The sequence below is a fragment of the Scomber scombrus genome, chromosome 5 (assembly GCF_963691925.1).
Source record: "Scomber scombrus chromosome 5, fScoSco1.1, whole genome shotgun sequence".
Lineage (NCBI taxonomy): Eukaryota > Metazoa > Chordata > Actinopteri > Scombriformes > Scombridae > Scomber > Scomber scombrus.
The window spans coordinates 17953030-17970160 of NC_084974.1; the positions used below are offsets into that span (position 1 = coordinate 17953030).

Sequence of the window (17131 nt, forward strand, 5' to 3'; positions counted from 1 at the left end):
AAAAATAAACATCAGCTGAGAGGAGAGCTGTGCCGGCCAATAATTTATTCTTGACTGCCACACATCACACACTGTACTGTAGCAAGTACTGAGCTCTTTAATATAACAGCCACTATTGGGACACGTGAGACACATCATGAGAAGACGGACATCTGGCGGGACTGGCTGCATCACACTGGACCCTGTTGCCAAGGAGATAACATGGTGGAAAGCAGGGGGAGGATGTGAGTTCTAGGCAAATAACAAAACTCACAGAGTATCATACCTGCCTGAGACAATGTACTTCATCGGGCAGCTTCGTAAGTTCTCAGGATCGGCTGAGGCCACGGCACGCTGCTGTCAATCAGTTTTCTGCGGCAAACTATGAGCGATGAGAGCGTTTATTTATTTATTTATTGACAGACTCCTCTATCAATAAATAATGAGGATGGAGAGCAGTCGTGACTAGCACTGCAAGCATCTAGGAACTCATACCCCTCAGTCTTAAAAACATCTCATCGCTTCAGCAGGGTGCTGCTTTTTTTTTGGCATTCATCAAAAACACTCAAACAAAGAGCAACGGTTTCATTTCTGATTTATTGTCTCATACTTCGACTATAAAAGTGAGAAAGAGATACAAGGTTATGTCATGACATCACATTTTTTACTATCCACATTTCAGTAGCATACCCATCCTGTACATCAAATAAAGTGCTTCATTCACGCTTGATTTCCACAGGGGACTGTCTCTGAGACACAGCAGGAAAGGAAACTCATTTGAGGTGTCTGACAACATACAGTGCTTTGTCCAAGGACAAGCGGAGTGGGTTTGACTAAAGCCACCCACATTAACAGATACTTTAATTCCATACAATGTGCTCAAGGTCATCTCCTGCTGTCTCTCTCTAGCAATAACAAAGGCCGTGTGTGCTTTAGAGTAGGGCCCACACATTTCCTCTGCCAGAAGAATTCCTTTCTTAGCATCTCATTGGAATCTGACTCACATGAACATGCATGGGCTCAAAACATATGAGCCATTCACTCTGCTGCGTGTATTCAAAGCTCAGAATATGTGCTGCAAATGTGAACAAGAGCATTGAATTTGGTTTGATCTGCTGTGTTGTAAGAGGAGGGATTATTTATGGCGGGTAATCTATTTCAGAAGGGGCAGAGGGCTTCTCTGGCTTTACTTGCTGATAGACTGTCTGTCTACACAAATAACCACTCTCCTTCTCTGGTCTGACCCCACTCCAGCCGTCAACAGAGGCACTGGTAGGCATGGGACGCGTCAAAGACAGCACTGGCCGTGTTGGGTTATTCTCCTTTACAGCCACAGGGGGCGCACTGGCTCTGCACACACTGCTTGGCAGGAGGGGCTGGCTCTGAAGAATGTTTCTGCGGGCAGGTAGTGGGACAGTTAACTCTTGGAACAGTCACAGTACACAGATTAATGTTAATATGGGTCAATATGGCTACTGTAAGGTGTATAAAAAAACAGCAACTGAATATCTAATTACCTTCTTTTTACATTTTTTTTTAAATAAATGAGAACATTTGTCATGCACATCAAGGTCAAGGTCACAACCACGCCTTTGAATGAAAAATCCAAATACATGTCCTGTTGTCATTGTGCCACTGGGTGTCAGTATAGTGACATACTGATAAAGGCCATCAAACACACGCTAATCACTGTGCAGTCATTCATTCTTTTATCTCCCAGCCCCGCTTACCTGGGTTTGTCTGCGAGAAGGCCGCACAGGTTGGTTGTCAGGGTGATTGGGCGTCCACGGCCCAAGGCTCTGATTGGAGTAGAAGTCCATGGGGTAGACTTCCTTCCAGCCAATCTCCTGTAGAGCCACAGCTGCCTGAGAGATAGTGAAGCAGATAATCACAAATGACATAAAAAAAGAAGAAAAAGCACAAAGTGCCCTATGTTTTTCTGCTGTTCCCCCCCCCCCGTTATTTACAGTAGGACTGTATTTGCAGTTTTGGGGGAAAAAACAGCTGCAGAGAACCACAAAGGGATGAGAATATGCAACAGACTGACTATACAGACAAGACAGGTGTCATAATATTAAACATGGATAACAGGCAGAGTTATCATGTTATCCCTATACAGCTGCACTGCATGACACAACAGCTGTTAGAGGAGAGCAACAGCACTGGCATGACAGTACTGTGACATAAGTGCAGACTCCTCCATATGGAAGAGAAGCGCTGGTGAATATTGATTGTGAATGAATGAAAGAGCACTTGAATGACTGAATAGATGAATAAACAAAGGGGCTGAATGAAAGAACAAATGATTGCTTATTTATTAATTAATGCAAGTACTCATTCATCTTTCAAATAATTTCCATGCCAATTTAGGCTTATTTAGAACATGTATAATAAACCAAGTCACATTAAAATCATAAAACTCCCCCTTCAAAAAAAAAGAACGAAAAGAAGACATGAAACGAGCAGCTTGAAAGAGATAATTTAAGTGAGACATGGCGTAAAACAACACTGACAAGGAAGTGCTCTCTTACATACCCGTTGTATCTCTAAACAAACCAAAATAGAAACACAACACATCACTCCCTTTAAGTGATTTTTCATGGCTTTACATAAACAAGATACATTAAAGGAAAACAGCAGTAGAAGTAGCGATATGGTTTTCCTTGAGGAAAACAAATACTGGAAATTAAGCAAATGTGATTTTCTTTAAATTCTTCCATATAAACCACAGGTACTGCACTGCACACTATGTATTAATATGTATATTCTGTGAAAGGCATGTGTGTTGCAGGTATAATAAAATAACTTTCAGGTCAACTAAATTCCTCCCGGACAAACAAATTGAATACTGGAATCTTTCACCATCTTATTTCCCACCCTATCTTTCCCCCAAAGATCCTCCTGCTAGTCATCTTCACTCTCTGCTTTTCTCTGCCCTTCTTCCTCTCATTCCTCTAGCTGCTACCCGTTGCTCTCCTCCTCTCACACCAACTGCCTCTCTCTGTGGAAGCTAGCTTCTCTTGCTAATCCCTGCTCTGACAGGAGAGCCAAGTGTGTCTTATTGACTATAAATATAACATGAGACGCACTGAAAATAAATGCTGCCCCCCCCTGCACCAACCCTCCGCTCTCCTCCTTGCTCACTCCACCCTCCCATCTCGCTCCTCTTCATCTTCATTCTAAATGCCACAGTGAAAAGCATGGTGCACCCGAGACGTTTAACACTCATAGGTGTGAGATGGGGCTGTATTAAGACTTATCACAAAGGCACACAGACGCACATATAGACACAAGTGCAGCTGCAAATTATTTAAATGCACAGACATTGTTCCCAAATAGCTGCCGGGGAGAGCAAAGCGAGCTCTAACACAAAGGGCTTAAGAAAACAGATTGCCGCTTTTCTCATTACAGCGGGGCGAATTTCAGACTTCACATGCATGATTACTGTATAGACCTCAGTCAAAAACAATTAAAAAAAACACAGTCATTTCAAAGGTTTGTGTGTGGTCATCATTCTTAATGGCATCATTGTGAAGTGAACTGTATGTGCAGCGCAAGCGGAGCACAAAAAAATGTGTAGTCAGAGAAAAACATCCATTTCAAATCACAATCCAATATTTAAGACAGCAATTCCCCTCGTGGCCATTTCACAAGGATTCAAATAAGCAGCATGTCTTTGAGGAAAATCATTGAGTTAACTAATGGCTGACATCAGATGCAAACCAGCCAAGTAACATAATAGCACATAACTGCCAAACCCATAACAAAGCAAGCCTGTTTTGGGTTTTTTTTGTTTGTTTTTTATGTTTTTTTTGTTTGTTTTTTTACAGGCGCACTACACCAGCTGCAGAGGCACACAAACAAACACTCGCTTTGAAATGGATCTTTATGGGTTGCTGACCGATCAATCTCTCTCCATTTAGACAAACAAGACAGCTGCATGAGTAGGGGCTGTGTATGTGTGTGTGTGGGGGGTGGGTGGTCCTGTAGCCAGTAGGGGGTGCTAGTCTGCTGTTGATGGTGAACTGTGTGGCTGTCTGTGGCGGGAGGAGAGGGAAAGAAAGCGGGGAGAGGAGGTTGCATACTCCATCTCTAGCACAAGCAAGGCCTTGATGAGTTCTATACAAATTCACCTCCCTTTCAAACACGTTCCCATACTTAACATTGTTGCAGTTTGCTGGAGGTTTCAGCAAGACATCTATAAACGGGTTGGTGTACAACCAGCAGGGGAGCTTGTTTGTATGTGTGTGTGTGCAATGCATGATCAGTCTCCTCCGGTAAGTGAGTGACGGCTGTGATCTTGCTGGGAGACAATAAGGTGCATGTTTACCTCATATGGAGACAGCAGGGGTTTGGAGAATGCTGTGCCCCAGTCGATAGAGAGGCGTGGACACGCGATCTGGACCCACCTGTGGAAGTGAAAAAGACACACGTATTTGCACAAAATGTATATCTATGAGTGGGTGCAAATGTGTGCACAAACCAAACAGCCAGGAAAACGAGAGACTGAGATCCTATTAGACAGTCAGGGCACATCTGCGACTGAACGCTGCATGTGGTTATGTGATGCAATGGGCTGTGTGGGGAGCCTCCCTCCACCTGATCTCCAGCATCTGTTGGAGAGATCTGTCCTGATTTGCAACAGCTCTAAAGACAGCCACGCTACACTGTCTGAATGCATAGCCAGCTAGTGAAAGAGTGAGGCTGGTGGTGTTGGTGGTGGTGGAGGGGAGGAGGTAGGTTGCAGGAGGCATAAACAGAAAAACAGGGAACGAAGTGAACAGAGGTGAAACGAGAAGAAATGCAGTGAAAGAAAAGAGGGAGAGGTTAGGTGAGTGTGAATAAAAAAGCCGCACCAGCCCGGTCTCCACGGAGGTAGCCTACATAGCTGGCAGACAGGGTGGTGGGGAGAGGGAGGGTGAGGGGCAGAGGGGGGCTGTGTATGAGAGAGATTGGGAGGGGGGTGAGAAAAATAGAGAGGACACAGATATAGAGCGATAGGGAGAAAGAGCAATAAAGACGAGAACAGGGGGGTGGGGGTGGAGGGGCACAAGCAAGAGGAAGAGGCACAAGCAAGAAAAGAACAGAAGCAGAATAGAGGAGGAAGATTGGCAGGGAGAAAAGTGTTTACTCTGGAAAATGCATGAGAGGGATGAGGAGGGTGTGGATGTAAACAGCTGGAGGGAAAAATGAACAATGGGAAAATGGAGACGGAGAGAAGCGTCCGGGGCTACGGGGTTAGCTTTCATAGATCAATGCTATCCACAGCTCCATCTCCACTGAGGCAGCGGACACCCCCCTTGTCCCTAATAGTAATGATGGAGCTCCTTCAGAAATATTGACAAATATGAATTAAGCTGCACTGTATATACAAAGCCCTGGAGATAATGCTAGACATAGGTAATGTCAATAAGAATTCACCTGTTTGACAGTTAAGCAGAAGTGTACGGGGGAACACATAGGGAAGGATGGAAAACACATGAAAGAAAAATAGTTTAATTGCAATTCTTGAATACTTTCTTGTCAACGCTGCAGCGTCATATTCCCCGTCTGTCTATTCTTCATTTTCCAACTTCCACACAGTTTCTCAGCTGCAGAATTGATTGCACCGTTGACTCTCGCTCCACTCTGCTTTCTGTCACAGAAATATTCTACCCCCCTCTGGGCAAACGCATTGCATTTTCTCATTTTCAAATAACAAAAAAAATAATAAAAAAAAGCCCCCCACCCCCAAAAAAAGGAATTCTTATTCATCCTCCTAATTTGAAAGCTGAGTCAGACATATTTGTACTAAGCACCAAACTCCTCAGACCCAAGTTTGCTGAGTTGAGATGGAGAAGTAGAATCTGAAATATGACCTTTAAGCCCATCAGCTGCTTTTCATAACAGGAGCCCTTTACGTAGCCAAACACTGCGCATTTATCAAAACCACCGTAGCCCCTATACACAGGAAGAAACTAATCACAGAGAGTGAGTCTGACTGTGTGCATGTGAATGTGCACATGTGTAGTATGGGCTGATAAGAACATTAGCAGTGGTTAAAAGGGGGCGAGTAATTAATAAGCAAACCAGCTCTTCCACTGATTCCTTCAGGCTACCATTGAGAGCAGCGTCTGAGAGGAAAGTAAGACAGAAAGCATGAAAGGGAAGGCAGAGAGAACCCCTCCTGAGGAGCAGATAGCTGATTGGTGCATGGTGCCAGAAGGGACTTTCTGAGACTGAATGGTGCAATTCAGTAAAATACATGGGATCATGCCAGATACTGCCCCCTGAGCACGGCCCAGATTGCATTTCCAGGACAAATCCGGCCTTCAATCTAGCCAGCACAGTGGAGACCCCACATCACAGGGGGCAGTAAAACAAAGAGTGGGCTGGGGGAGAGAGGAGAGGGAGGGAAGCAGAGCAAAGGAAAAGGTAGGTTTTTTTCTTATCTGTAAAACCTTGTTTCCCAACTTATTCCCAACGAAGAATTAACTGAAATAAAGAATGAGAGAAAGTGTTTGATGGAAACCGTTTTTATTCAGTTCTGCAAATAATCTGTTTAAGCCTGTCAGAAAGAAGAATCCTTCTCCAACCCAAAGAGACAGTAGAATTAGAAGGAAAGGATGCAGGACTGAGGAGGGAGTTGCTGTGATATAAAAAGCTAAGACCACATAACATTTAGTGCTACTATGCAATGTGAGAACCAGCCCTGGCCTCATTGCATTACCTGCTGTGGCCCATTACACCCTGACACTGTTAGGTGAACCTCCACCTGTATGACTTCCCTTGAATTACACTCGTAGTGTTGACCCACCAAAAGCAAAAACAATTAACCTTTCAAAGCTGCAGGAGAATGGAACGTGCTCACCTCTAAGGGTAAACGTAATTGAATTAAAACAACTTAATTCTAGTGGTGTCAAAAAATTAAAATTCAAACAGAAAGATAAAAGGCTGCATTGAACTGGGTGGTATTTGCGGTCTAGTTGAGATAAGTGTGTGTGGTGTGCTGATATCTGTACAATAGTTTAAAACCTGCTCGGGGACAGCCTAATTACACACTTAAGAGCATATGCTAATGGTGTCTCTTTCTTTATATGAGTGAGTATGTGTGTGTCTAATGACACAGAAACCCTGGGGGTGGGCTCTGTACAGTGTGATGTGTTGGCTAGTGCCGAGCGCTAATGCTCCTCCTCTATCCCACTGTCTATCTCTCCATCTCACTCTCTCTTTGCTTCCATCCTTCCCTCAACACAGCTGGATTCAAACACCTAGTGGTTTGTAAAGTCTATTGTAGCTTCATGTAGGATTCCTGTTCTGACAAACTATTCGGAGCAGCTATGGGAAAAAATTAACGCAAACAAAGTAAAAGTAAAATGGGTGATGAATATAAAAAAAATTACAAGTGGAGCTTATCAGAAAGTCCAAAATAACCGCAGACAAAAACCCCAGCTGCTGCCCATTCTCACTCACTGAACAAACAAATAAAGCTGTCGAGAGGTCTTACTTTCTGAAGTGAATCTTGAATTTTCTGTATTTCATTTCTAACCTAGACTCATCACAGTGCATAACAACCTTTTTTTTAACAAGGACAACGACACCATTATAGAAAAAAAAAAAAGCCAAGGTCTCCAATTGAGCTGGAAATTGAACTTCAATACCTTTTTGGCATTGACGGAAATCTGTCACGACACGCTCTAAGAGCTGGCATTGAATTCTTATTCTTTGATGAAACCGTTTCTGATTACATTTTTATTAAAGCAATATTCTTGTATGAAGAATGTTTGACTTCTTTTGTGAAATGTAAAAGTGTGTGGTACAAAAACAAATCCCTCTAAGTAAGATATTGAGAAAAAGTTTTGTTTCAAGATCAGTGGAAATTAAGGTACTGTGTCGACATTAGCATTTAATATTCATTTTTAATGATACCGAGCCTCAGTCTTCAATAGTACAAAGACATTTTGCATTGCATTCCGATGTACAGTATTTACACTCACTTACCAGTTTATTAGGTACATAATGCTAAAACAAATGCTGTCTAAAACAATAGCCTGGCAATAAGTCCTAAGCTAATGGAGGTTATAATGTTTCGTTTTTATTGAAACTGTTACTGAGATATGCTGATTCAACTTTGGCATTTTTGGAGGCTACACTTTGTGGTGTTGTTTAATTTAATTTGATTGTACTGAAAGATGTTTCTAATATGCAAGTTCTTATATTATAGATGAGGTACACCTACAGTAATACATCAGTGACTGAGTATAAACATACATACATGTGTACAGTGAGCCTTAATTCTGTATTCAGACACTTTCCTTTTCCTGACATCCACACTATAAACACTACTGAAATAGACCCTGTTGAAAAGCCTTTTTTTCTGTAATGAGGGTTTGTTTTTGTTGGGTGAATCGTGCCTGACTTACATAATTTCAGAGTTGCACTGATACGTCAGTCGGAAGAGGAGAGCCAAAAAACAAAGGGAAAAAAATGCTTTTACCATGATCGCTCACTTTCTAACACAGCCCCCTCAACTACCTCTGCATCTCTCTATCTCTCTCTCCAACTCACTCTCTCTCAGACCTTCTGTCCTCTCACCCACTCCTCCCTCACACATCACACCTCTCATTACTCGACAGTGAAAGGCCAATCTGAGGGAGTGCGAGGAGTGCGTGTGTGACTGTGTGAGTGCCTGTGCAAGTGTGATTGGAGCTGTTGCACATCAGTGTCTCAGTAACCCCTTGTCCATCTTCACCTCAGTTCTCCTGGTTGGAAGTCAGATAAATCTGGTGAAACTGCACTCTGAAACCTGAGCACTTGATATTAAATCGAAGAAACTTGATTTTTTAAAAAGACATTTAAGAGTCATACTGGGTTGGATAACAGCGTTCAGTGACAGCATGCATCAGTACTTGCTGCTGTGAGGATCAGGAACATGGAATGACAAGATCCATGTGTGCATCAATAATGTTGCACTGCAAATTTAAGTTATTTTTAAGTCTCATAATAAAATGATTATAATTAAACAGAATTTGGAGCCTAAAGGTAAAATATAAAAATTCATCCCAAGCAAGGGTAAGGTTTTTTTTTTCTAGGTTTGATTATACTCTGACCTTATTGAAGAAAAGAAGATGGAAAACTTAACACTTACATAGGTTATTCATATATTAACTTCCTAAGTCCAGGCTGTGGAAATTGTCTCAAGCATCCAAGTTGGATAAACTGGACTATTCCTTTTTGCTTCAATGGCAAAACTATGGAATCTCCCCAAGACATGAATGCCAATTATATTTATGAAGGTACTGTATACACTGTTTGTCAGCTCCTTGTTATGGTGTGCTTTTGCAAATGATGCTGACTCCCCAATTATGTGTGCAATGATGCTTACAGAAAATATTTCAAATGTTGTTGATTTCAACTTTTAGGTGACTACTTGCTGATAATAATAGCGCTGCCGGGTTCCATGATGTGAAAAATAAATAACACATCCTTCATGACAAACAGGCAGAGGGATGATTAAGAATTAGTAAATGAATAAAACAATGAGCCAAAGGAGAAAGAGTTTTAGTGATGTGTAGTAGACAATAAAATGAATTACAACTTCAATATTGCAGGCTTTGTGTACTGTGCTATGGCCTAAAAGCATCAGGGGTGTCGTCAGGGGAGAAAAAAACAAAACAACATTGCAGAACCAGTTACAGCCACAAACTAAATAAGGTGCTTAATTCAAAGTCGCTGCACATAGTTGCCATCTTATAAACCACTCATCTATTTTTCGCTGATTGACTGGCTCTCATCTGCTGGTCTCAAATTATTCTCTATAAATGTTTTCTCATGTTTTATAGCAAAAACTAAACTTTCAAAAACTGAGCTGAAAAGCAAGAAGAATATGGGTCATAGTTATGTCCTCATTTTGGTGCACATTATTGTATATATGTAAATATCTTAATACTCACGCATCTACATCTGGCATCAGAGCCAGCTTGCTGGGGAAAATCTCAGACAGGAGCACTCGAGTTAAGGACTTGCCCAGTGACTGCAACCTTGACTCCAGGTGCTACAAAGAGAAAGGGGAAAAATAAAGAGAATGAAGTTTGCAATCCACAAATCAAACAAATTCTCTCTAGGGTTGTGAAACTCTGCTATACAACACTATAACAAATAATACGTTAAAAATATGACATCCCATGACTTCCACCCACACAACCTCGGGTCAGAAGTTTGTACTACTATTATCAATTTCAGAAGTAAGACAGTTTTATACAGCTCCCAGTCTTCGAAGACTCATCCATCCATCCATTTTCTGCTACTTATCCAATTCTACAGCAAGTTAAGAAAGATAGCTGACAGATCCTTCTCCCCAGCGATGTCCTCAAGCTCCATCTAGATATCTCGGGCCAGATGGGATGTGAAATCCCTCCAGCATATTCTGGATCTTCCTCTGGGTCTCCTTCCAGTTGGCTCTGCCCAGAACACCTCACAGTGCAGATGTCTTGATTGCCCAAACTACTTCATCTGGCAGAAGAGAATACGTTCTACTCCAACCTATTTGCAGATGTCCAATCTCCTCATACTGTCACTATCTGCCCAGACGCACAGTGAAAATAATTAGTTCATATATTTGTAGCCATGATCCTACGCTTTGAGTCTCTACCCAGAGCTCAAAACTGTAAGAGAGGGCTGGAATTAAGATCTTTGGTTTCAGATTCTCTCTTAATGAATGCCCAGCAAAAGGCTCTCTTACACTGTTCCAATCCACGTGTCAATCTCATACTACATCTTACACTCACTAAAGGACAAGGCTTTAACTTCTTCACTTGAAGCAGTAATTCACTCCCAACCAAAAAGAGAGAGAAAGTGTACTACCCTCAGTCTTCACACTTAAACCATTACAATGAGTGCTGGTTACCGTCTGATTAAGCCAGCCAAACTACATCATCAACAAAAAGCAAAGATGCAATCCTGAGGTCACCAAACTGCTGTTTCTCAACTCCTTGAGAACACCTTCTCTAGAGATTCTGTCACGGATTCAGTAACAGTAAAACGAGAACAAAAGACTTCCCGAGGGGCACAATCACAAACCTTTTTAATGTCAACTAGACGAATGCAGACTTAATCGACACACTCCCATGACCCTTCCAAGCAAGCAAATTATCTGCTCCATTGTTCCACAACCAGGAGGGAATACAGTTTGGTGCATCTGAATCTGAGATTCAACAACTGGCTGAGAAAACAGCAGGCAGGGCCTCGCTCTCTGTGACATGCAGTCAGTTTTTTATCTTTCTTGGGGGAAACCCCAACACAGCCAAGCTATGCAACTATGCAACTTCACTCTATACAGCAATGGAAAAGCAGAGTCCAGCTCCTCTCCATGAGCTTAGGTTCAGAGTTGGTGCTATGGGTGAAGGTGAGCCCGACTGTATTTGGTTGGTATTGCTGTAATGAGTAGCTTTGGCCTTTTCCAATTCAGAGAGATGGCGTTACATATCCCAAGAGACGGTTTTTAGAGCCCTGAGCTTTTCCTACTGCACAATTCACAATGTACCAGATCCCTATCCCTCCCTGGAGGGTAGTGGGCCCAAGAGACACTAGTCCCACTTTACTCCCTCAGGCGGAGCTAGAGCGGGCCTCTTGGGCACAAGACCAGATACTAGGTCCCATATAACATTGATAAATTAAACTGTTTAGCCAGTCCAAAGAACTCTGCTCCCTTACTGACTCTGCATTTATAGTTTTGTGCATTGGCACTTGGACTGAGGTGTTATTCAATGATGCAGAAGGGAAGCCAAATCAATTGAAGAAATCCCATAAATGTTCTTTTGGTGATACAGTATATAAAGGTATGATTGTTGCTGATATCCACTGTCCTTGGGAGTATCATGAGACATTTTTATGTTTGTGCTCTTATCAGAGATAGTTCTGATCCCCTACTTAAGAGGTTATCTGACACTCCACTTTTTAATCTTGACAGATTGCTATGGAATTGCCTTTTCCCATGCCACCCTCAAATGAAACTTTTACCTCTCTGGGTGACATTTTTACATCAATGCTAACTTTGTATTTCAAGTATGTATACTTACCAACAGTAGAAGTGCACAAAAATATGCCAGAAAATCTATACTGACTGATGAAACCCAGGTGTGATGGTTTTAAACTCCAGCATTCAAGCAGAGGTGTGTGTATGCGACCATACTGCATACACTCTAATTACAGATATGATGATGGGAGAAGGGCAATGCTAAATACAATACTAAACAAAGTTAAGCACACAACTCTACAGAAAAAACAAAAAGTGGACATATCAAACAAAGGAGAGAGAATAAATATAATATGGAACGAGGCAGTGGAGGGAAAAGCAGCAGGAGGAGCAGTTGTGGGTTAAGAGTGACTGAGAGGGCTTCGTGGTCGATCGATTGGTACCCCCAGACAGACTTGTGTGCATGCTAATGCATAATAGCTCCTACTTGCAAAGACTTTGAGTTTCTCACTTATGGGTCTGAACCTAATGGACCAGTGTGTGTGTGTGTGTGTGTGTGTGTGTGTGTGTGTGTGTGTGTGTGTGTGTGTGTGTGTGTATGTGTGTGTCTGTGTGATACATAGAATTTGTGCATTCCCAGGACACCACTTCTGTCTAAGCTACTCTTTTCAGTGGCTGAACTTAAAGCGAATGTTGACAGTTGGGATGAGTTGTGTGTACTGAGAGCAATCTTGATAAGAGCAAATGATGCAGACACACCAAGAGTGGTTTCAATATGACAAGATCAAAGTTGTTTTCTTGTATAACAATGTGCTGGAGGTTTTATTTGTATGGCAATGAATGATTATCTAATTCGAAATCATTGATTTTCATTCTTCTTTTTTTACTTAATTAGTGATTCAAATTCTTAATTTAATGTGGTTATGTCATGTTTCAAAAAAGCTTTGATTGGGGAAAAAATGAATTAGTGCGGTATTTTTTTAAGCTTTTAAATATTTATTTATTTTTCATATTTTAAGTTGTTGACAATCAATAATAGAAAATTCTTAAAATGTACATCCCTACTAATAACAGTTTTACACAGCCAACCTTGAGGCCATCAGTGGGATCAACAATACGGTTGTATATGGCTGTTTCGCTGCATCATTCTAAATATGAAATAAAAAGCTCTCAGTGTGAAGATTGCTTGTCTTATCCCTTAGATGCATAAGTGGGGTCAAAAATGACCCCAGCGGTTGTTTTTTTGCAATATCTTTGTCTTTGTCTTTTTATCGTTTAATCTTCCATGTATTCCTCAAATAGGTTCTCTTTGACACGAGGCCATTTGGATTTGTATCTAATTGTTATATTTTTTAAGTAATTGCATTTTTTGTATCAGTACCACACTCTTCCATACGCGGGGTCAAAAATGACCCCAATGATTTTCTATGGAATTTCAAGGGTTAACCCTAGGAACCTTTGATTTTTATCAACTGTGACTGTCAGGTATATTTACTGTCGATCCACACATCTAATGTCAGCAGTCTCACCACCCCTAAAGATTATTTTTTCACAGCAACATACATGTATTATTAGTACAAGTATTATCATCATTTTTATACCTCAGAATATATATGCTGTTATAAAATATGAACTTAATTTCCACATACATGATTTTTGTGTGATATAGTGTTGTGTTATCATCATCAAATTGTAAAGCGTCCTTGGATATGTGAAAGGTGCTATATAAATCGCACCTATTTTTATTATTATTATTATTATTATTATTATTATTATTATCAAATTACTTTCTAGTAAGCTAACACTAGCTAACTAAGATAGCTAACATTACTGTATTTGTTGTGTAGAGAAGCAGACTCTCACTATGATGGTTAGGGTTAGGGTTATGACAGGGCCAACAGAAGAGAAAGAGGTGTAAGATGTGTGCAAAGCCACCAATAGTTGCTGGAAATGCAGTGACCCTGTGTGCAGTGCTCACAGCCAGAAACAAGTAGTTTGTAACAGCTGCTCACAGTGAGAAGAAAGAAGATGCGTGTGTGTACATGCATAGAGAGACAGACGGATACACAAACAATGAATGTTGAAGTTGTGATAGCATGGAAAACATGAAATCATTCTTGTGTTATAATATTGCATTAAATGCATTGATTCTAATTTGGATACTTTTTGGATGTTAACCGTTTTTGAGCTTTTTAAAAGCTGGGATAAAAATGTTATAAAAAAGTGATAAATTACCATGTCAAACATGAAATAATTCTTTTGTTGACCAAAATATAATACAAATCATCATCTTTAACCAAAATGAAATACATTTCTTAAGTTTACAGCATAAAACGCATTCATTCTAATTGGGGTCATTTTTGACCCCACTCATGGAAGAGTGTAGGTATCGGTAGGTCATGCATCTAAGGGTTATTAGTACTTCATGTCACCAGACCACTTGTCAGAAAAATATGCACTACAAAATATTACAGACCATCGCACAAGTGGCCTCAGGACATGTAGACGGTTGAAATAAGGATGCAGACTCTCACCTCCAGGACTTTGGGGCTTCCCTGCCGGCCCAATGTGCCCATGATTAGGCCCCATCTCTGGGCCGAACGAGCCTTGTCAATAGCCTGAAGCCTTAAGGAACGCATGGCCTCGTGGTCATAGTACTCCCTGGAGAACACTTTACTGTAGGGGTCGTATCTATAAACACACACACACAGTAAAAAGACAAAGACACATACAGTATAGATGGAATGTATATATACATATAAACGTAACCAGACAAACCTTATTATACACATTACTATCTATTGTTCATGTATTTATCTTGGGAACAGAAATGCAAGAAGAGATGTAAAAAATCCAATCATTAAAGGCCATCAAGTATGACAGGAGTTATTTCTGAGCATCTAATCTCCTTTTCACCGGTACAAGGGCTTCACTTGAGATTTGAATCTTGTTTATGAGAGAGACCTGTGATCTGCGCGGCAGTGAATATGTCTATAACAACACATTTTAACTTTGTATACAAACACTTCATTGAAACAGAACTTTATCCTGACAAATTATTATCACACTGTAATACGGCGAGTGATCATAACTGCAAGGGATTCTTTAATTTGAACAGGATTGAGTAGCATTATAACATATATTTATATAATATTTCAATCATATATTAAACATATGAATTGCTTTGTTCTCTCTTTAGTTTCCAAACTTTTGCAATTACATTTCAACTTATGTGAATAACATCAGAACTATACTGCTGACTGCCGACTTCACTACAATAAAAAGATTATAGATGATTTCAGTACATAAATTACAGAGAAGAGAAAAAAATGTGATAACAGTTGGTTTCATTTACAATACCTGTAGGCAGGGATGTCTGGGTTTGCTATCATGATTGACTCCAGGTGAAATCTTCCATCTCCCAGATAACTATGGAAAAACACCAATCAATTCACAGTTAGAGCTAAAGAGAAGAAATGAAGAAAAATAATTTGTGCAAACGAAACTGCCTCCAGACAATCATACTCAATGTGAAACCACAATAAACAGCATTTATATTATTCTCCTATTGACTCTGCCAGCGTTCTCACTTTCTCTTTTTAAATCTCTCTGCAGCCTTTTTATGAAAGATCAAAGTGTAACCAGGCAGAAGGCCTGAGGCTGGGGTGGAGGTTCTGCCCATCTCTGCTGTCTGGTACGATTGTAGCATGCTGTTTACAGAGAATGCAAGCCCTTTCAATTAACCCAGGGTCTGGTACTGGGGATTCACCAGACCCCGAGCGGAGGCAGAGTTCACAAACCATAAGTACACGGATGCATGTAGGGGCCTGAAAACAGAAGCTCAGGCAGAAATCTCTTCCATCAACCCCTCTGTAAGGGTCAGGCTGGGAGAAGTTGTGCTGTTAGTGTGAGGGGGCTCAGGTCGGTACCACTGTACCCCTTACTGTACAATTTAAGTAGGCCTACTGAGACAGGACATGCAATTAAACCCACCATTTGGTCAGTGTTTAGAGCTGCCTGTAACAGGATGTGGGTGGTTTGCCATGAAGGCTACCTTGAGACGTGTCTAGCCAAGTCTTTATTTGTAAGTGTGTGTGTGTGTGTGTGTGTGTGTGTGTGTGTGTGTGTGTGTGTGTGTGTGTGTGTAAAAGCACACACGAATGTCTTTCTTTGTGTGTGTGCATCTCAAATAACACTGAAAGCAAAATGAAGTCGAGTAAAGCCTCTGCTGCACTGCTTCTCTTTGCTTAGCAACATTCAAGGCCCTCATATAATTATGTTCCCAACAATAAGCCTTCTGCACTTTAGCCACGGTTGTCCTCAGCTCTCTGTAGCTGTGAGAGGCTGGTGTGCACGACTCTCACTCTCCGTACGATCACAGTCCTTCCATCCATAATCTATTATTCTTAGTAAAAGTGCTCTCGCTATAATGGTAAATGCTGTGCATCTTGGTGTTATGCAACATCCTATCTTTGCATTCACATCTCCATATTGTTCTATTACGAGTGAGAGCAAGAGCAGATGCACTAGACAGAAATGGTCTACTCATCATTTCTTATACAGGAGCTATTTTCAATGTGTTTTTCATTAGAGGAATGATACAGAACAGGTCTTTTCTAAAGCTCTTCTGAAGACAATCTGGCCTCAAAGAGTAGACCCTGTAGATTCTCCATAATGCTCAAGCAATTCAAAGCTGAGGTAAGATGTAATTTGAATTTGTGAATATTCCATTTTTTAGCAATGAGTAATTATTAATGAAACTAAGATAACCCAATGTTAAATATCAATTTAAATGTATGACACTATTGAAGGTACAAAGATGAACAAAACCATGCATTGTTAGGAACAACTTCTACTCTGTGCTGCCTTTCTAAGAGACAGTGAACAATCAATTGTATCAAAGCCTTAACAGGGATTGGTAAAGATAGAAGCTTGTTAATAAACTTTACACTAGGGTCCCAAAGTCGTAGCATAAAACTTTTGAATCCTACTGTATAGTCTCTAATTAAAGTTGGGGTGAGGCTGTTGATTTTAAGACTCTGGAGCAAAACATTGCATAATAAAAACATTTCCTAAATGTAGGTTTATGATTACAATTGTACACTATTTGGAGGAATGAGCCTTGTGCTATACCACAGACAGCAAAGGTGGGATAGATACTTCAGGTAAGTTGAATTCCTCACCAATCTCTGTGTGTTG

The 17131-nt window shown here is 40.8% G+C and overlaps 1 protein-coding gene across 1 annotated transcript in view; it reads right to left on the minus strand.

Moving 5' to 3' along the window:
* Nucleotides 1-557: 557 nt before the first annotated feature.
* Nucleotides 558-17131, minus strand: part of dph1 (diphthamide biosynthesis 1) — a 59411-nt gene continuing 42837 nt past the window's right edge. Inside the window, exons 7-12 of the mRNA XM_062419393.1 lie at nt 15293-15361; nt 14467-14623; nt 9912-10012; nt 4310-4388; nt 1710-1844; nt 558-1374 (exon numbers count right to left, since the gene is read on the minus strand). Coding sequence (XP_062275377.1) covers nt 1294-1374; nt 1710-1844; nt 4310-4388; nt 9912-10012; nt 14467-14623; nt 15293-15361 — 622 coding nt within the window. The 3' untranslated portion in view covers nt 558-1293. The remainder of the gene's footprint in view (nt 1375-1709; nt 1845-4309; nt 4389-9911; nt 10013-14466; nt 14624-15292; nt 15362-17131) is intronic.